We start from the raw sequence: 23,009 nt of genomic DNA on the forward strand, positions 1-23,009 counted from the left end.
GAAAGCCAACCTCCTAAAATTCCCATCTACTTTCTCTATTGGGATACACAGGATCACAATTATATTTATTTGCTTAAAGAAAGGGGGAAGATAATATCTTTCCTTATAATGCCATTCCACTTTTTGGTCATCCTCTTGGGGAATGCAAGTTTCCTTCTAAAGTTTCATTTAAAATGGATGTTTCCCTTTCTTTCATATTGGCTTACATGGTTATTTCTATTCTATATGAGTCCCAAATCCTTAAGAATTCCTCCAGGATTTGGTCCTCTTGAGTTATGAAGTTAGAAACAAGCATTTTAAATGGGTTATATTCCACTCCAAGGAGACCTTTTATTCACTGGGAAGTGGTAGTAGGGAGCTGAAGAGCTCCAGATAAGAAAGTAAGTGAAGTAGTCTATGAAGACTTGTAGAACAGAGAAAGTTTTGCATTCCTAGGACTGGCAGGTAGAGAGGGTAGATCAGCACTCAAACTGACATGGGCACTGTACCCCCAGAAACTCAGGTAAACTATTATTGGTGGAATTCCTTTGCTCCCTTACATCCTCATGACTCTTAGCCTAAAATATCTAATGACCTCTATAGGACTCTGAGATGATTGTCCTCCTTTGATCCTCCTTTAGATTTAAGATGGACAGAGAGATGCACCTCCAGGCTACACCTCGATTCTATCAGGCTACATCTCAGATAACTGTCTGTTCCCTAAAACCAAAGAATCTTTTGTAAGGGTCATTCCCTATGTCTCCAGGCAGACCCCAGTCAGATGACCAAACCCCTGACTGAATGCCTGAGGGTTTACTACTCTAGAGTCCTGTCCACACCATGACACAGCATCTGTTGTAAAGAGTATAAAATCCCCAGGACTGATGTCATCTGGGGGATAGCTTTTCCATCCATGCTGTCCTCCCAAGAAGCAGCCTTCTATCTTGCTGTTCCACCTGTACCATCCTCCTGGCCATTCTCAACATTACTCTCTAAATTAATAAATTTCTCTTTTTATTTTTAAGCTAAGTTTTGGAGTCTTGAATTCTTGAAAAAGGTATCCATCCTGAACCCCAGGATGGCACATTTTCATCCCCACAACAAAACCAGTATACATACATAAGGGCAAATCCATCAGCATGCATTTATGCTTCCAGAGATTAAAACAGTGTTGCTTAACCAGTGTTTTCTTCCTTTTGATTGTTAAGTATGTGATGAATCACGTTGGAAGTCTGTTAAAGATCCCTTCTCAGAATGATGTGCATAAATGCATGAAATAATTCACATAGCATTTAATAAGAAACCAAGGTAAGTGAAAATGAACCCCCCCTCCATCCAAATCAACTGGTCTCAAGAAATCTGTCAAGTTTAGAACCTCTGGGTTTTAATTTAGTTTTTTTTACTCCCTTTAGTTAGGCCTGAGTCTACACAATAATGAATCAATCTTTGTATGGTTGACTTAGAATGTATGACTTGAAAACTTGCTACCCATAGTTTTCTTTCCTTTAACTGGTGCACAATTCTTAATATTATATTTGTAAAGGGGTACATCAAAAATATGTAAAACCTAGCACCTTCTCTGACACAGGCTAGGATTTTTCTCAGAAAGAGAAAGGCAGGAGAATGGCAATCCTCATCTTAGTATTATTTTAGACCAAAGAAGAATAGAGGATTAAGGGTCTTCCTCATCTAGAAACATTGCCTATTTGCTTGGCATTATAATTTCCCCAAAATGCTTTGCTGTTCTTTATATATTTTTGAATGATAGTAGAGATTCTCACTTCCTGCAGCCAAGATGGAAGAGTAAGGAATGCTCTGAGCTCACCCAAATCTACCTCCAAACAACCACACAAATACACACCTAAAACAAACTTGAAAACACATTCTGGATTTATTAGAACTAACAAAAGATGGAGGGAAGCACTGTTTTTCCAAAGAAAATGTAGAGGGACAGGAGGAAGGACATATGTCACTGGGGGAAGAGGGGAGAGCATGTGCAAAGACATAACCCTGCACACACTGAGAATCATCAGGAGTGGCATAGTGCAAGTAATCCCAGGGAACTGGCAGCGTAGGAGTGAAATGCAGCTCAATACAATGCACATGCTACATAGGGAACTCAGTGACAGTTTTTCCTTCATCACAGAAGTATAGTTGAACTTCAAAATATAGGGAAAGTAAAAACAAACAAGCAAGCAAACTAACAAAAACTCCAACTAACTAACAGAGACCCAAATGAGCAAAAGATAAAGAAAAACCTGATCCCAGAAAACTATTTCAACAACAGGGAAGACCAAAATGAGAGACAGTACATTATGTATGTATTTATTTATGCAGGTATCTTTGAATTTAGAATCAGTAAATAGAGTTAGCTATCAACTTTTATGCTTACTAGCTGTTTGACAATATGCGGATTACTATTTTCTCCTGACTAAAATGGAGATAATAATGGTTGTACACTCTTCAATTTATATATAAAAACACTTCAAAAAATTTAAGTACCATATAAAAATAAATTGATTCTATTTATGGTTGTGCATGTACCTGGCACCAATATGAAACTCTTATTCAAATTAAAAGAAAGTCATTTTAAATCTTTGAATATTCTTGGAGTATAGGCAAGCATTTCTCTAACTTTCCTACTATGCTGCAATCTTAATAAAATCGATAGAAAGAGTGAGTTGAACAATGACAAGGAGCTTAGAAGAATAGTTGCAGTCATTTCAATATATGTGATAAGAAAAAAAATTTTAATTATAAATCAGAAAAACCTAAATGAACAGTCTGGAAGAATCTTTTATTATGGTCTCCAATTACTTTAAAGATATTAGGTAGAAATTACCATAATTTTAAAAATATAATTTGATTTTAAATTTGAATACAACTTAGCTAATTATATGAATTTAAAGGTAATATCTACTTAATTTAGAGATACCTCTAGTCTTGATAGATTATATGAAAATAACATTTAGAACTTAAATAAACCTTTGGGATCAAATAAAAGAGGAAACTAGGACCAGAGATATTAAGTGGATACTCCAATATTAGGTATAGTATAAGCACAGGTATTAAGTAGCAGTAATAGCATTTAAATTATATATTCTAGTATGTAAAATAACAAGGTCTAGAGGAAAGAGTGGATGCATTTGATCTTATTGTAACTAGCAATGTGATATTAGTTGGGTGAGTTACAACCTCTCTAAAGTAATATCAGTTTTTTTATTTGTAAAATGGAGATATAAATAAATCACATATTGTTGACAGTCATACCTAATCTCAGAAGTCCCAAGAAGCAACTGATCAATGAAAAAATTTAGAACATATGAAAAATAGGCACATGTATGCTTTCCAAAATTCCTACATTGCTTGGCACAGAATCAGTGGATAATACAGAAAGGAAAAGGGAACTTTATGGCCTTCAAAATCCAACTTAAAATTTTATAGATGAAGAAACAAATAAGGAGAGAGAAAATGACATTATTTTGAAGTGATTTCTGACCAAGAAGTAGGGGTACAGAATTAAAAATTAAACTGCGTCATTTGTCAGTTACTTGTGTTGGTCAAAGTGAGTGGATTTTACCCTGAGAATAGCATTTTTGACACTATTAGTAGAGTAAAAATTTCTAACTTTTCATATACTAAATAGGGAGCAGCATACATTGAGAACAGGCTCCCAGACAGACTAGATTGGTTTTAAGTCTTCAAGAGCACATTTTAGTTACTCTTAAATATGTTATACTAGCTATCAACAAGGGATTGGTCAAATACTTCAAAGAATACTCAGAATACTCAGGCAGTGAAATAGCATGAGCTTTGCTGAAGTTTAGCAAAAAGTGTAATTAAAAACAAAGCAAGCACAATCACACTAAGAACTTAGAAACACTTATGACAAAAGAGCCTAGTCAATACTTAGAATATAAGCAATACCTTGGCATTTTAATTGGCAATTAATTGATTCCTCAACATTGCTTCTTGAGGGGCAGAGTAAAGATGGTGGCATAGAGGCAGTGAAAGTTCAGACCTCTGAAAACCCTTCCTTACCAATTACAAACTAAATACACCCAGGGAACTGAAAATCAAATCTAAAAACCAGACTGAGCCAAGGAACCCTCCTGCTGGACTCAATTTAAAAGGAAGTTTTGGCCTCAAGGCACATTAAGCCCAAGCCAGCAGGACTTAATCCCATCAACAGTCTTCAGAGGTCAGGGAAGCTCAAGATCCAATACCTCTCCCTCACAGACTGCTTGACTTTAATCCAATCAAAGGCTCCAGAGCACAGGGAAGCAAAAGTTCCAATACCCCTCCACCACAGGTTGAACTGAGAGACCTGCTGACAAAATTCCAAGAGGGAAGACTGACAGGAAAGCCCAAACCCACAGATCTAACACATATTGAGAGGAGCAAGAGAGCAGGAAACTAGAGGAGGAAAAGAAGGGACAAATATGAGCAAACAACAGAAAAATAAATTGCAATCAACAGCTTCTATGCAGGCAATGAACAAAGAGCAAATGGAACAGAGCAGGAGGAAACACCAAACAATAAAACAAATCCCAGCAAATTGGACACAGGCTTTGGAAGAACTCAAATACAATTCAAAACACAATTAAGAGAGGCTGAAGAGAATTGGGAAAAGACCTTAGAAACTAAGATAAATCCATATGGAAACAGAGGCACTTAAACTAAAACAAGAAAATAGTGTCCTGAAAGCCAAAATTAACCAGATTGAAAATGAGGCAAAGGAGATGAAAGATGAGGAAAAGAGGATGAAAGATGATCTCCAAAGAAAATCAGGTCAGAAAGAGAAGGATGACCAAAAATCCAGGGAAGAAACCCAGTCTTTAAGAACCAGAATACAACAACTAGAATAAAGTGATTTCACAAGGTAGCAGGACACTATAAAACAAAATTTAATGAATGAAAAAATTGAGGAAAAATGAAGCATCTTATTCACAAAACAGAAGATTTAGAAAATCAAACCAGGAGAGACAACTTAAGAATCATTGGCCTACTAGAAGACCATGAAAAGGAAAAAGCTTGGACATCATGCTACAGAAAATTATCCAAGAAAACTGCCCTGATATTCTAGAATGAGGGAAAAATGGAGATTTAAAGAATCCACAGATCATCTTCTGTATTTAATCCCCAATTAACAACACCCAGGAAAATTATAGCCAAATTCAAGAACTATCAGACCAAGGGGAAAAAAAATGTTACAAGCTGCTAAGAAGTCATTCAGATACCATGGAGCCACAGTGTGGATAACACAGGATCTGGCTGCATCTATATTGGAGGACCAAAAGGCATGGAATATGATATTCTGTAAAGCAAAGGAACTAGGTCTACAACAAAGAATCAACTACCCAGCAAAATTGAATATATTCTTACAAGGGAAAGTATGGCCATTTAACAAAATAGAAGAATTATAAGCATTTGTAAAGACCAGACCTGAACAGAAAATTTGGTGTCCAAGCACAGAATTCAAGAGAATCATCAAAAGGTAATTTAAAAAGAGGGAAAAATGAAAACAAAACAAAGCAGAAAAAAACAACAACTTTTTTTATTAGAGACCCAATAAGTTATAATGATATGTATCCCTATAAGAAAAGAGGCCATTAGTAACTTTTAAAAATTGTTATTACCACCTAGGCAGCTAGAGGAAGTACACTTAGAGGGAACAGTGACAAACTGCATAAGATGAAATTAACAAGACATAAATATGTATATAGATATATGTTTGCATAAATACATATATATGTGTATATTTATAGGTACATGTATATATGTATGTGTATATATGTATGTATATTATATATATATATATGTATGTATTTAGAGCTAAAAAAGAGGTTAATACAAAAAGCAATGGGAAAAATAACTGAAGGGGGTAATTTATATGTCACAAAGAAGCACATGGTGGGATGGGGGAGTACATCAATACATGGAAGGGTAAAGAGGTTGGAGATAGGAAAGACTCAACTTGTATGTGAATTAAATTGACCCAAAGAGGGAAGAACAATCCAATCCATTTGTGTAGGGAAATTATTCGTGCCCTATAGAGAAGTAGAAGGATAAAAAATGGACTGGTGGGGAGGGAAGCAATACAAGGGAGGGAGAGGGTGGAGGGGTAGTTTTAAAGGCCTGAAAAGAAAATAAGGGGGGGATAAGAATGGAGGGGTAGAGAGGGAAATAAAATAAGGGTGGGAATTAGGGGAACTGATTAAAAAACAAAACATTGGTGTGGAAGGAAATAGTGAAAGAAGAAAAAGCAGGACTAGGAGTGGAAATCAAAATGCTGGGAAATACATAGCTGGTAATGATAAATCTGAATGTGAATGGAATGAACTCACCCATAAAATGCAAGCGAAAAACAGAGTGGATTAGAATCCAAAACCCTACCATATGCTGTCTACAATAAATACAAATGATGTGGGTAGACACTCACAAAGTTAGTTTAAAGGTTGGGGCAAAATATATTGGTCCTCAACTAAGAGAAAGAAGGCAGGAGTTGCAATCATGATATCTGACAAAGCCAAAGTAAAAATAGATCTGATTAAAAGGGATAGGGACGGTAATTACATCCTGATAAAAGGCAGTATAGACAATGAAAAAATATCAGTACTCAACATGAATGCACCAAATGGCATGGCATCCAAATTTCTAAAGGAGAAACTAGTGGAGCTCAAGGATGAAATAGATAGAAAAAACTATACTAGTGGGAGACCTGAACCTTCCTCTATCAGAACTAGATAAACCAAACCAAAAAATAAATAAGAAAGAGGTAAGAGAAGTGAATGAAATCTTAGAAAAATTAGAGTTAGTAGATGTGTGGAGAAAAATAAATAGGGATAAAAACAAATACACCTTTTCAGAAGCACATGGTACATTCACAAAAATTGACCATGTATTAGCACATAAAAACATTGCAAACAAGTGCAAAAGAGCAGATAAAATAAATGCAACCTTCTCAGATCACAATGCAATGAAAATAATAATTAGTAAGGGTACATGGAGAGCCAAATCAAAAATTAATTGGAAATTAAATAATATGATTCTCCAAAATAGATTAGTTAAAAGAACAAATTATAGAAACAATAATTTCTTTGAAGAAAATGACAATGATGAGACATTCTTTCAAAACCTATGGGATACAGTCAAAGCAGTAGCCAGGGGAAAATTAATATCCTTGAGTTCATATATTAGTGAACTAGAGAGGGCAGAGGTCAATGAATTGGGCATGCAAATTAAAAAACTAGAAAGTGAACAAATTAAAAATCCCCAGATGATGACTAAATTAGAAATCCTAAAATCCAAAAAAGGAATTAATAAAATTAAAAGTCAAAGAACGATTGATTTAATGAATGAGATTAGAAGCTGGTACTTTGGAAAACAAATAAAATGGACAAAGTACTGGTCAATCTAATTTAAAAAAGGAAAGAAGAAAACCAAATTGATAGTATCCAAGATGAAAAGGGAGATCTCACCTCTACTGAAGAGGAAATTAAGGGAATCATTAAAAACTATTATGTCCAATTATAAGGCAATAAATATGGCAATCTAGGTGATATGAATGAATATTTACAAAACCATAAATTGCCTAGACTAACAGAGGAAAAAATAGATTACCTAAACAACTCCATATCAGAAAAAGCAAGAAAAAATCCCCAGGTCCAGATGAATTTAAAAATGAATTCTATCAAACATTCAAAGAACAACTAATCCCAATATTTTCCAAACTATTTGACAGAATAAGCAAAGAAAGAGTTCTACCAAATTCATTCTACGACACAAACATGGTACTGATCCCAAAGCCAGGCAGGTCAAAAACAGAGAAAGAAAACTATAGACTAATCTCCTTAATGAATATAGATGCAAAAATTTTAAATAGAATTCTAGCAAAAAGACTCCAGCAGTCATCAATTGTATTCTGTTTCTCCATCTTGAGTGAATTCCTATCAGTAACATGCTTGATCCAGTCTCTGAAATAGTAGTGACTGATTGCAGGAACTTGACTTATGTGTTTCAAAACAGCATCTTTATCTTTTACAATGTTATTTAAAAAGTGAATCAAACTCAACCTAACAGACCTATAGATTCCTTTTTAAACCCTTATCTTCTGTCTTAGACTCCATACTTTGTACAGGTTCCAAGGCAGAAGAGGTGGTAGGGACTTGGCAATTGAGCTGAAGGGACTTGTCTAGGGTCACACACTTAGGAAATGTCCAAGGTCATTTTTGAACCCAGGTCCTTCTGACACCAGGTCTAGCATTCTATCCATTGAAACACTTAACTGCCCCTAGATCCATATGTTTTCCCAACTCCATATGTGTGTGTATTTTGGGGATGATGATGATTTTTATATTCAGGGAGAATAAATGTGTTCTTGCTTTTCTGAATAGATCATTTAAAATAAAGTAAATCTATTTTTCAATGTCTTCCCTATCTGTTAGGCTTCTTTTCTAACACATGCCTTTTCCTTAAGTGTTCCTAGATGAAAACATTTTAATTTTGAGAGTAACAATTAGCAATCTTACAACTAAAGATAATTTTATATTTCAAATTAATATGTATTTTTAAAAGTACATGCATGGACTCATGTTAATAAAGTTTCCTAGTAATCCTTTGAAATTCAATTATTATTCACTTTCTTCAAATTACTATCATCAACTTGATCTTCTTGCCAAATTTTGTTACAGATGTTGAAATAAAGGTATATTGAAAAGATTATTCCTAAGTTACCTGACATTATAAATCTTGTCCAGATATTATTCAGACTAATTAGTGACTTTTTCCCTCCTAGTTATATCTAGAGTTCTTATTCTTATTTCTTCAATGCTTTAAAAGTCCATAGTTTTAATGATCTGAGTACTCAGTTTACTGATGTAGATATGAGCTTCTCCCTATCATAGTAGAATCTTATTAAGGGTTTTTATGATCTGAAAAATAGGCAACCTAGTGATAAGCCTCTTAAATTAGGCTAGGCTATTCCTCAGAAGGAAAACATTTATTCCATCACTTTGGCACTGGACTCAATTTGTTTCCAACTAGATGGGTAAAATATTTCAAGAAGGCAGGGTCATTACAGTGAGCTATCAAAGGAGAATTTATACAGAACATCTCTACTTTTACTAGACCAATTTGTAGAGTTAGAACATAGGCAAGAAAATTTACCCTACATTTGTGGTTATTTAGTTCATTTTCCATAATCCTGGACATGTGAAAAATATGACAATTTAAAAATAATTATTTATTTATTTAAACATTTTTAAACATTATTTAAACAAAACACTAAACAATATTATTTATTTAAACAAGCTTTTGTTATTAAACCTAAAATGTTAAATGTCATTCTTTTCCTAGATTGTTTATATGCACTACAAGTAGTGTTTGTAAGTTCTCAACAAAGTTCCCTTAATTATCCTGGACAGATAAGAATGGCAAGGTTGACAATAAAAAGTTGTAGCCAAACTTCTGTGAAAATACTTATATTTTGAAGACTGTTTTTTTTCAATAGAATACTATTTTTATAAAGACATTTTTAAGATGCATAATACTATTTTTAGGGATAAATGTCATTTGAAAATTACCTTCCATCACATCTGCTCCAATTCCATCAGTGCTTTTGTCAAAAGACTTAGTTTTCTGTGGCCATTAGCACTCTTCATTTTGAATGATTGCTAATCTCATTGAAAATTAAATTTGCCTAGATTCCTATTATTCCTAAAATGACTTTGCAAACTAATGAAGAAGACTACAGTTCTTTTTTTTATCACATTCACATGTCTATTCACATTGCTTTCTAAGTTGCAAAGAAATATTAAATTGAAATTGAAATGGCATACCTTGATTTAAAACTGTCAGGTGGCATAAGTTCCAAAGTATGAGTGGGTCCATATAGGTTCACAACATATAATTTAACTGTTGGGTTCACTTGACCAGCCTTTGAGGAAAAATAAGTGGTAATATATTTAAAGCATTAGGAAATGATGAGAAAGAATTGAAACTATAGCAAAATAACTTATTGTATACAGCTTTGCCTTGCACATATCTTGTTTGAACTTCACAACCCTCTGAATTTGGCAGTGAGCATAGATTATGCCCATTTTGTGGATAAATAAACTGAAGTTCTGAGGAGTTAAGAAACATATTTGATGCCATACAACTAGTAACCAACCAGTCAAGTTAGAACTCAAACCTAGGCTTCTCGATCCTAAGGCTGATATAAATTTCATCATACTTTACAGCTATTCAAAAATCTTATTTCTACAATTTCAATGCTATTTCCCCTTAAGAAAAATGCATGACTATACTCTGTTGGAAAATGCAAAATTCAGGCTATATTTACGGGTTTCACTACTTTTGCTGGTTGTTACTCATTATTTAGTTTAGTCAGTGAAAATGTTGATAAGGAATAACTTAGATAATGCATTTGTTTTTCTCTTCCCAAGAATGGCATCTTTTGAATTGACCCTATTATCAGTCAAAAAAAATGGTGACCCAGTTATTATTATTTGTGGTCTATCAAGAATAATTCCTTGACCAAAATAATTCTTCTTTCTTTCAGTGGCCACAGTACCTGTTTTTTGGTAGAAAAGAGAGGTAGGGTTATATAATGGAAGATTAACAAGACTTGGTTTTAGAAAACCTGTGGCTGAAGATGAGCTCAAACTTTTGATTTGAGTAATGATGGTCAAAATGCTTCAACTCTAGGAGCCTGTTTCTTTACTTATACAATGAGGGAGCATTAGTAGGAAATATATAAGGGTTCCTTCTAACTTAAAATGTCGATATTGTAAAAATTTTATTTTCCTTCTCTTATATTACCCCAATTTAAGTGTAAATATTTATGAAAATAATCACACAAATGATTTGACATTGATATATATATATTTTTAAATGTTTTTCATTCAGATTATATAAACTACTGGTAGGTATTTAGGGGAGTAGGGGAAAATAGGATAGGGAGAAGAGGGACACTAAATCAAATTCATTCAATTGGGCAATTTTTCTGAAGGGTATTTTAGGTAGTTGACTAACATGGAAAGTTTTATATTATTTATTACATTATTACAATAAAATATTGTAATATTTCGATTTAGACACTTCATTGAATCACTGGAAAGCTTGATGGGAGACTTCATTCTATGAGTCTAACTGTAGAATTTTTTAGAAAGGGCAGAGGAATGGATATGCTGGGAAGTGTCAAAGAGGGAAACTGATGCTATATAACACAAAGGAATTTGAAAAGATCCAATGGAGGAGAAAAAGGAAATGCTGTAGCATTTGAAGTAAAGATTTATGTTAACAGCATTGGGATTACTGAAACACAATATAAGTAAGAATATAATTCTCATGTAGGGTAGTTAAAATGCTGCTATCCTTAATAGTCATTAACAATCGAGCAAGGATTTGTTAATAAAATTACTAGAGAGCTTTACAGGAAGAAGGGAAATGGATCATGGGAGAAATGTGAGATCAATTTGTCAGAAGGTTATAGCAAATTGTTCTTTCCTCACAACTCTACCAAAGAAAGGTTTTCATCAAAGGCTCTGGAGAATACTTTGGTAATTTTGAGAGATATTCATATGTTGATGCCTTCTTCAAAAAATTCTGAATATCTTTCTGGTAAATGACTATGTTGCAGTCACCAACAACTCTTCAAATTCTTCTTCTTTCACGTGACTTGGTCAGTTAGAATTCTGTTTTCTTTTTTTAAAAAATCTATTAGATACTACTGAAGAATTGATAGAAGTTGACCGTGTGGACAGTTACTCTGCTATCAAAATCAATGATTTTTAAAGAGATTTCTCTAAATTTATAGTTCATTTTATTAGAACTTCTGGAGGACATTAAGCAGTTAAACATATCATTTTCTAGGGTGCTTTTTTTAAAAAAAAAGGAATGAGCCCTGCTACAATATTAATATTAACAGACTTGTCATCCTGGAAGATAACACTTCCAGACACATAACACATAACATAATCTACTTACACACAGACAGAATCACATAAGATAATGATCAGGCTGGAAACAGAGTTCATTCCATCATTTTCTATTCATCAATACATTCCCTGGCTTTCTTCATGTCTCAGCTAAAATCTTACCTCCCACAAGAACACTTTCCAAATCTCCCTTAATGCTAATATTGTCCCTATGTTGCTTATCTTCAGATTATCTCCTTTGTATGTGACTGTCTGCAAGCAGGTTTTCCATTGTCCTCTATGTTTTTGAGAACAGGAACTGTTTTTTAGCTTATTGGGTATTTCCACTGCTTAGGACAGTGCATGGCACATGGCAAAAACTAATAACTGCTTGTTGCCTGAATGGCTGATCTCTTGCATTTGAAAGTTCAGGTGTTTTTGTTATTCCACTCTATCTCTGAGTAGGCAATTTGTTTCTTCCTCTTACAATTCAGGTACTTTTGGCCAATAGGTGCATAGATGAGGTTTACCTATTGATGCTTTATTTTTTAAATACTTATGAAACTGAGTGTTCACCAATGTCAACCTCAACAAAATATTTGCCATAAAGTTTTCAAATCAACAGGTTTGTTGTTACCTTCTGTGACGCTGAAACACAAAACTTGATATTAAAGAGTTGTGATTTTCATGGCAATTTAAATTAAAATTAAAGGAGACCATTTCATTTAAGAAGGCTAGCCTGAGGTTAATGAAATAGAAAAAAAAAACAAATCTTTTGTGAATTGCTCATGCTTTATTGTTTGGGCTCTGAATGTTGCCAAATTAAGCAAAATTTCCTTATGTCTGTTGGTGCAACTGTTTCATCAGTTAATTTGACCACATTATAAATAGATTAACTCTCACCTGACTCTAATCTACTAATTTACTATGGTGTATAATAAAGTGAATAATTTGATTTCTCTTTTTCCAAAATCCTAATTTCATAAACTTTTTAATCTGAATAAATTTAGTTTGCAACGCATTTTCAATCACAATGACAGAAAAAAAATCTTAGCTTCTTAGGCTTAGAAAATATTTGAAGAATGAACAATAGAGACAAAATTCCCTGCTTGTCTCTTTGTAGACAAAGTCTGAACCTTTGGTCTTCTTTCTTAAGTTAATAGATTTGAGAATTTATATATCTTTGTCTTTAGTATTGCTACTTCTAAGAATCTAACTATAGGCACAGATGCTTAGGATCTCATGGTATGTTTAAAACAAAAATAGATAGAATATTGAGGTTTAAATCCTGACTCAACCACTCACTAACTCTATGAATGTGGATAATTCATATTACCTCTTTGGGCCTCTCTTTCCTTAACTGTAAAATGGGGATAAGGACAGTCATCCTACATAAAAAAGCAGTTATGAAGATCAAACTAGACAATGTATGTAAAAAAAGTACTTTTATCAGTATGATTTGCAAAAATTTGAAAATAAGCTAGAAACTAAAAAGGTATCCATCAATAGAGAAATGGATGAAAATCTTGTGGTTTGTGAATGTGACAGATTATTATACTGCTATATTAAAAGAGAAAACAGATGATTTCATAAAGACAAAGAAAGGCTTATATGAACTATTAGAAATAAGAAGAACTAAACAAAATCTATTCCATAACATTTATATGAGAGTAAATAATTTTAAAGATTTTTATAAACTGATGAATTAAGTGATGGTTCATATTGACTTTCCTCATAACTAAATGACCAAAATTTTCCCTTCATGAAAACTGTGATCATTTTAGCCTTTGTTTAAATTGAACCTCTTTTTTATTTCTAACTTCTAACTTTAAATATTAGTTTCTAATGTTTTGGCTAATATTCATCAAAGAGTAAAGAAGATTCACTGATTTGATTCTTGCCCCTTCTTTCCTCTTTTCTCTCTCTCTCCTTGGATATATGTTTAATATCAAAGGAGACATTATATCTGCAACAAACTAACATTAATTGTCAACGTTAAGTAGATGAAGTTATTAAGAAGTATATGCATTGTTTTAAAATTTAAGGAAAGGTTGTCATAATATGGGGTCAGGCTTCCAATGAACTTGAGGTTAAAAGATGGGAATCGGGAAGGCAGTACTGAAAATATGACTATAATCTTTGATTTTGAAAGGAAATGTGGCCTTGTGGACTAAGTATTGAATTGTCAGCAAGTGACCTAGGTATGAATCATGGTTCATAAACCTTCTTAGATTTGTAAACATGGGCAAGTCACTTATCTCTTTAAAAATGAGTTCTATAAAAAAAAAAGGTTAATAATTTAGAAATTATTTTGTTACAGTTTTCACATAAGGAAATAGCTTTTTGTATTTTATTATGCTTTCAGGGTGGATATTATGACTTTATCTTTCCTCAGAACATGACCAAGGAGAAAGATAATGTTCATGGACATGTGGAGAAATAACAAAGTGGAGGGAAAGTTTGGAAACCTAAATAAGAAGAATTCACATCTTTCATTGGAAGTTTTCTTTCTCCCTGAGTATAATTTCTACTTTTATTTTGCTCTCTTTTTTGGTAAGGGGTAGGTGGGATCAGTGTATAATGTAGTTAGAGCTGAAAAGTACCTTGGAGTTCCTTTAGTATCACTCCATCACTTTATGGATAAGTAGAAGTGTCATTATTGAAAGAGTATGTGTGTCAAGTTCACTTAGTAAATTGTCTTTTTTTTTTCCTCTCCTAGGTGGCAGTGTTGGCGGTGATCATGGGATATTTTATTTGGATGGGAGATTTGTGAAGTTCTTTATACTATGAGGGTCTTTTTTTTTAAGTCTTATCTTCAACTTCTAAGATTGTAAACCAGGAAACTAGAATAGAATTGAATAGTCTCAAAAATGATATATGAAAAGAAAAAAAAAACACAATCCTTAATAGAACTGAAATATTTCTGAATAGTAACACTGCCAGATAGGAATGGCAGCCATGGGAATAGTTCACTAATCCAAAAAGATAGGATTAATGAGCCAATTCTACTCAACTTACCTTAGGATATGGATATTGTTTTGCTTTCGGATATAGCCCTCCAGTAAATCGAGGAATAACCATATTGGGCACAAAAGAGTCATTTATCATCAGGAATGCAAGTCTTTCTCCATCCGGGGACCACCAGTGAGCAATGTGGGAATGTAGAAGTTCCTCTAGAACAAATAATATTCTTTGACATCACTTCTGCAGACATGGGTTCACTAATCCACAGACAACCTCTTCTTGGATTCTGAATGATATATTTATTATCCCCTTGTACTCAGTTAGAATTTCTTTTTCTATTAAATATTGAGTCATTTATTTTCATCATATCATTTTTTTTAATTCAAGGGGAAAAAGATATAACTGGACATATATATTGATCAAGTAGTCAAAATTCCATGTTTATTTGGAAGTATAAATAGAGATATAAATGTATTTCTAATTAGGAATGGCAAGAGGAAATAGTGGAATGTTGGAAGTTATCATTCCAAATTTGATTCTTTGAAAAAATGTTTAATTCATTTCAAAATTCCTTTATTTACCACATGATACATATATATATATATACATATATATATATATATATATATATATATATAGAGAGAGAGAGAGAGAGAGAGAGAGAGAGAAGCAACTTGTTACCTAGAACTATATAAGGTAGAGTAACAAGAGAAATAAGAATAAAAAATGTATTTGAGGGGTTAACAAATCACACCAATATATATTTACACATTTATAGATGTACATGTAATGTATATGCATATATAATGCATATGTATATATTATATATGAAAAATTAATTGTTATTAAATGCAGACACAAAATTCTTTAATTTATTTAGAGGTCAGAAAGGAAAGCATGGACTATTGAAATGGAGGTGAAATCTAACTGTACCACAAGTATTCATAAACTACTTGTGCTTAACATGAAGTTAAATAACACTCCAGTCCATGTTGAAGGTATTCAAAATATGTTGTTTGTAAGAACTATCAACTAGGAAGTTCTACCCTTCAAAAAGACACATTCCCCAATACATATGCCAAAAATTGAATAAAAATCCATTACTAAGTATAGAAATAAAATTTAACAAATCTACACACACACATGTCCTCCTACATCAGTGAATTAAAAACTTTGTTATACTTGTCATTTAAAATAAAAGGAAGAATAAAAGCAAGTGATTATAACTACTGTTTTTTCTTACTCATCAAAATACATACTTTAAATTCATATTTACAACTATATTTTACACATGAATTTGCTTCCACTATCAGTGTCCATTTAATTTTTATGACTTTTACGATATTAATTAGAAATTCTCTTTGAAGAGCAAATGGATTTGCCAACATATATAATTCTATAGCACAAACAATTACAAAAATAAGAAAAAATAAGAAAAAATGTGGTATATTGACATAGGTGTTGTTCTAAGGTTTAGCTTAGAATTCAATATTCTAGACTTAATTTTGTCTCTTTTTGGATTACCTGATAAAACAATACAGAGTTACTGATGATATGAGATTGTAAACACTTTTTGCACACAGAAATTCTGCTGATTTATTTATTTGTCCAAGACTTAAAACATCAAGTTCCACATCTTTAAGCAATTCTGTGAAAGTTCGGTGGTAAGAAAGTTGAACATATGGTTATAATACCACTATATCTCTATTTACTTAAATAATAAAAAATGATTGGATTTTTTTAAACCCTTACCCTCCGTCTTGGAGTCAATACAGAGTATTGGCTCCAAGGCAGAAGAATGGTAAGGGCTAGGCAATGGGGGTAGAGTGACTTGCCCCGGGTCACACAGCTAGGAAGTGGCTGATGCCAGATTTGAACCTAGGACCTCCCATCTCTAGACCTGGTTCTCAATCCACTGAGCTACCCAGCTGCCCCCATGATTGGATTTTTAATAGATAAAATGCTTTGAATAATAGCTAATAGCCATGAACTTGATATCTTTAAACTTTATTTTTAGGGAAAAAATGTTGAACTGTTATGTCAGATTTAATTAACTTGCTATGTTAATTATCCCAATTTATATGCAATCATATTAGATTGGCTTAGTTTGAACTATGTTAAAATGTTCTTTCATCTCAGAAGTTTTATTTTTTCTTTGCAACTTCTGTGAACTATATCAATGTTTTATGTTTTATTTGTTTTTGCTTTCTTTTAATGTTAGTCTTTAAAAGAATGCTTAAGTTAAATTTAGTCTTTTAAAGAATGAATAGTATCAATATGCTTGTAGTTCCAACAAGTGACACTTATGTACAACATTTCCCAAAATGAATCAGTCTTTAAAAACAAGTTGCACCACCTATATTTATCTGCATAAGAATCAATCTAGGAACACATACAAGACTATTTGTTGAATTTGGTTTCTTAAGATATTTATAGAAATGAAATTTAAGTCTATAAAAGATTAATTACACTTATTATCTATTGATTTCAAGATTTCATTGCCAAGCTGAACTTGAATTGTAATAAATGTACTAAATATAGAAATCATTAGCACATTTGGAAATGAGAAATAGGAAAAATATGCACACACTGTTAAAGGCCAAAGACTTGAAAATCTGGTAAGTAGCAAAAAATGTTAATAGGGGCAAGTGGTAGTGATGGAAGAAGGCATTTCTAGGTAGGGTGCATCACAGATGGAGCTCTAATGAGGAATGTGAGATTATTGGGAATCAGAAGATGCTGAAAACAAATGAGACTAGTATGTTTCTTTAGTCACATTCATTTGGTAATGTTCTAAACCTAGAATAATGTTTTAGCATTGTTCCTTTTATTCAGTCACATTCTAACATGAGAGTGATCCTAGAATCAGTAGTCTCATTGTCCCGGGGAGCTTAGATTCTCTCTTTTACAGTACTCTTAAATGGAGTTTTTACTGCCTTCAAATGAATTCAATGACCATCCAACAGAGAGCTACATAGTATAAATAGGAGAAAGCAATGGATCCCATTATCTATATAATATGCTGGCTAACAAATAATATTGCTAATTTCTAAACCACTTTAGGAGAGAGATAATATTCACTAACCATAATCTTCTGAAATTGGTAAACTGAAGATATTGAAAAGGAAAACTAAGAGGTTACTGAAGACAACAATTATGATCCTGAAGACAAAGTTTTAAGGTGGTTTTCTGGTAGGTGTGCTTTGAACAATGATATAAAACTTATGCTGTACTGATGAAAATATAGCTGCTCAATTTGTGCATGTAATTCCATTGTTCTTTGAACCCCATCTATTTATTTCTTATGTAGTCATTTCAGTTTTGTCTTATCCTATGTTTTCTGATTATGAATGGAAAAAAATAAGGAAATAAAAATAGTGTCATGAAAATATGTGTTCTTTTAAATATTTTTGTAGTCTTCAACTGCCCTGGGCTTCTGCAATGCCTCTGATGAGTGAACCTTAAATCATAAACATTACATAACTCTTCTTTGGCTTCAATATAAATTTAATACATAAAACCTATGTATCTGGCTTAAATTCTACAACTTTAAGATATGAAAAAGAGAGCTATAGTACATAATGTGGCAATGGAGATGAAGATGCTATGTTTAAAGGTGAGCGTCTTAGAGTCTTAGAGATTGTAACTGAATAATCTGGCAAGTTTTGTCATCTTCAAATCTGCTGCCAAGGCCATATGCAAAGTGAGGATTTAGATTGATGTATATTGAAAAGGGAGGAAGATTTATTGAAGCTTTGTGTCATGGAGCATGTCTGCATTCCAATTAACAAGTTTTGGCAGAAATAGGAATCTAATCAACAATCAAAATTTGGTTTCTTATGTCACAGAAGTCATTCAAATACTGTTACATTTCATTTAATTTTATTTTTGTCATGAATAACTCATTAGGCATATTATATTTTCTTCCATTATAATAAGTTTATAAATATGAAAAAATTTTCCTGATGGCACAATTAAAATTAAAAAAGCTTTCATAAAGTCTGACTATTGTTTACTATATAGTCTTTTATGTTTGCTTGGTTTTTTTTTTATTTACTCTCCAGGACAGTCAGACAAATCACTATATACTTTCCACTCAGATAATTTGTAAAGCTACCTTTCAATTTTATTAGCTAAATCTTATCTCTAATAAAATCTGTCTAGCTTGACCAAAAAAGTGGCAAAACATAATTAGATGCAAATCACAACAGAAGGTATATAAACATATACAAGATATAAAAGCATGAATATTATTTTGAAGGGAAATGAGAAAAAAAGAGCTGAATATTTTTCTGGAAAGAATAAATTTCTCCCATAGATTTGTTATTAAAAATATGTTATTTTCACTCTTTCAAAACTAAATTCATGGGGGCAACTGGGTTGCTCAGTGGATTGAGAACCAGGCCTAGAGATAGGAAGTCCTAGGTTCAAATCTGGCCTCATACACTTCCCAGCTGTGTGACCCTGGGCAAGTCACTTAACCCCATTGCCTAGTCTTTACCACTCTTCTGCCTTGGAAACAATACATAGTATTGATTCCAAGACAGAAGGTAAGGGTTTTTTTTTTAAACTAAATTCACTCAACTCACCTTCATATAACCAGTCAGCAATTCCATTAAAAATAATTCCTTCTTTTCCAGAAGATGTAAGTCTCAATGAACTACTCTTTACATCAGGTTGATAGTAGATGTTATTTTCAAAAATGTAAATCTGGAACAGAAAATATTTCCAACAAAGAAACAGTTGATGTGATCATACTTTTTATGACTAACAGGATTAATATACACTTTAACTGGATATGCATCTTAATGTTACAATACTCACACAGATTCTCTGGCATTTTATTCATGGGTAGGAATGTCATGTGTTCATATGGGGACAGAGATAGTATAAATTTCCCCTTCTTTCCCTTTCCAGACTGTTTTAAAAAATCCAGACTATATTATTTTTTGCAGAATGTTCAACATAAATCAAATAGTGTCATACATTTACCCAGAAATGTTTTTTTAAGCATTGGGATGCTTTGCAGACCTCAAACAAGAGTCAGTTTACAAAACATAGGAGACAAGAAAAACATTTTGCAGAAATCCAGAAATCCAGTACCTGAATATTTTTCTGACCTCTGATTGTTTCTATTGTTAATATCTAGAATGCCTTTTTTATAACATCCACTGACTCTGTATCCTTTTCTACATAATAAATGTGTTGGACAAGATAGTCTGTTTTGTCAGTTAGAGCTGTAGATATTATTACATATTAATTTTATTTCTGGGTTTTAAATTATCATTTCATTTAAAATTTGAAAAAACATTGGAATTTGGGGATCTCAGGAAGACATTAATTGGAGTAAGACATCAATAATAATCATAACAGAAAATAACAATTCAGTACTGTTTATACTGTGTTTTGTTATATTTATAATGTGAAGTACATTTTCTAATCTCCAGTGCTTTGTCCTCCATTGTTTGTTTGTTTTTTAAACCCTTACCTTTTATCTTGGAGTCAATATTTTGTATTGGCAACAAGGCAGAAGAGTGGTAAGGGCTAGGCAATGGGGGTTAAGTGACTTGCCCAGGATCACACAGCTAGGAAGTGTCTGAGGCTATATTTTAACCTAGGACTTCCCATCTCTAGGCCTGGCTCTCAATCCACTGAGCAACCCAGCTGCCCTCCTCCATTGTTAAAATAGATTGGTGAGGAAAAAATATTAGACTTGAAGTCTGGAAAGAGATTTTATTTTAATCATGCAACTTATATTTATTAGATTTATGTGCCCATTGACAAGACCTATAAAATCATTGGGTCTCAGTTTCTCCTTATATAAAAAATGGGGATATATAAGACCTGTTTTCTGGAATTGCTATGGTAAGGAAAAATGCTTCATAAACCTAAAGCAAATGTTTTTGGAAGATCAGTTATCATCATCATCATAATTATGATTAATTATTTCTCTGATGACTCTGACACTATCATTGTGTTAATGCTCTTATTATTTCCTTCTATACTATTATGAAAATTAAAAATAGTTGCTTCCAAACAGTCCCATCCAAAATATTTTTTCTTTATTAACACACTACTTTATTGAAGTCTTGGAAAATATATTTCTCCCACAGGCTTTAATATTATTTGGATGGACAAATAGTAAAAATATTTTGGATGACTATATTCTTATGACAGAAACAGGTATTTGTACATATCCAGTGGAAGAGAAGAAATAGAATGCATAGCTAACTTTTTAATAATCCTAAGTATGAAAATTCTAAAAATTGACCTAAAAGAAATAATGCCTATAATCCCAAGTACTCTGATGAAACTTTCCCAAGTAAAGCTTATATTGCCACATCCACTGAATTTTTTGGAATAGTCAACTTCCCTAATCTCACTGTAGCATCTGACATTGCTAAAATCTTATCTTTTGTTAAATATTTTCTTTCATCACTTTTTATCTCTCCAATTATTCTATTTCCTTCACTGACTATTTCCATTCCCTAATTGTATGGGATGTATGTATGTATGCCTTGTGGATACAAGGCCTTCTACAGAGCCATATTCATGCAACATCTTTAAAACTAATTCAAAATCAAATTTCTTCAACATCAACCTCAATATCAAGATCCAGTTATAACTTTCTAACTGATTAGCAATATATCTGCCTAAGTGTTTTATCATATTTAAGACCAAGAGTCATATACAGAGGTGATCACTGAAACTATAAAAGTTGATAAGAGTAAAGTAATATGGAAGTAGAATCAAATATTTCACAGTATGGAACCCTTAGTGATATTGATGTTTGGCAATCATGAAATGGAAGAAGGCTCTACAAATTAGACAGAGGCAGAACTGCCAAACATATAGGAAAAGCAGGGGAGCTCATTGTCAGGAAAACCAAGACAGGAAAAGTGCAAAAGAAAGGAGGGTGATTAATGATGTGAAAAGTTACTAAGATGTCAAGATGGCTGGAGACTAAGAAATGTCCAGCAATACCACTACCAAACCTATATCTCAAAGAGAGAAAAAAAATGGGCAAAAGAGCCCACTTGTACAAAAATATTTATTGGAACTCTTTATATGATGGTAAAGTATAGGAAAATGAATGGATGTCCATCAGTTGGGGAATGGTTGAGCAAGTTGTGATATATAATGGAGTACTATTGTACCATAAGAAATGACAAATAGGATGATAAAAAACCTGGAAAGACTTATCAATTCACACCATGTGAAATGAGCAGAATCATGAGAACAGAGATTATAATTGAAATCAAAGAAGCTAATGAGGATAAAGTAGTATAGTATAGAGGCAGAATCAAATATGACCCAGGATAGAATCCTGGGGATATCTATGTTTAGCTATCATGGAGGAGAAAATAAATATATTTTAAAAATATTTCTGAATAAGCAAGTTTTAAACATTAAACTAACAAGAAATAATAGTGTATATGTACAACAATAATGTATGATGTTTAACTGTGGAAGTTTTAACCATTATTAGTAATTTAAGGATCCATCATACCTCAAAGGGACTCCAACACCACAGAGGTAATTGATGTGGTCTGAATACAGATAAGAACATTTTATTTCCTCCATGCACTTTTCTCTAGTGTAAGGAATATGTGTCTTGTTTCAACATGATAAACATGATAATATTTACTACATGAAAATACATCTACAACCTGTATCATATTACTTGCCTTCATGGAGGAGAGAGCATGGATTGCAAAATGTCAGAAAATGATGATTTAAAAATGTATCAACATGTATTCTGGAAGAAAAATTAAAAAGAAAGGACTAGTATAATGGAGATCAGATATGAGAACTTTATTAGACTACAGAATTTAGAAGAGGATAATTGAAAAGCAATGAAAGCAACTATTGTATCATATTGTATTGTATTGTGTTTGTGTTGTGTTGTGTATGTTGTATGACTCAATAGGACCACTTGTCCCTGTAGAGATGTTAGCCTTGACAAAGATTTGTTATATGAAACAGGGCTGAAAGTGTAATCCATGGTTGTAGCAACCCCTTTTTTTTCTTCCCTTACACATTCTTTCTCATAAGTGATCTCATCAGCTATTATGAATTTAATTATAATCTCTATGAAAATAATTATTAGATATATGTAGTTAATATTAATCTCTTCTCAGGGATGGT

At 32.6% G+C, this 23,009-nt stretch overlaps 1 protein-coding gene across 1 annotated transcript in view; it reads right to left on the bottom strand.

Moving 5' to 3' along the window:
• Positions 1 to 23,009, bottom strand: part of DPP10 (dipeptidyl peptidase like 10) — an 881,130-nt gene that overhangs the window by 71,171 nt on the left and 786,950 nt on the right. The window contains exons 8-10 of the mRNA XM_007494071.3: positions 19,451 to 19,571; positions 14,916 to 15,070; positions 9,819 to 9,916 (exon numbers count right to left, since the gene is read on the bottom strand). Of these exons, the coding sequence (XP_007494133.1) occupies positions 9,819 to 9,916; positions 14,916 to 15,070; positions 19,451 to 19,571 (374 nt within the window). The remainder of the gene's footprint in view (positions 1 to 9,818; positions 9,917 to 14,915; positions 15,071 to 19,450; positions 19,572 to 23,009) is intronic.

Source organism: Monodelphis domestica, chromosome 4, assembly GCF_027887165.1.
Source record: "Monodelphis domestica isolate mMonDom1 chromosome 4, mMonDom1.pri, whole genome shotgun sequence".
NCBI classification, from domain to species: Eukaryota; Metazoa; Chordata; class Mammalia; order Didelphimorphia; family Didelphidae; genus Monodelphis; species Monodelphis domestica.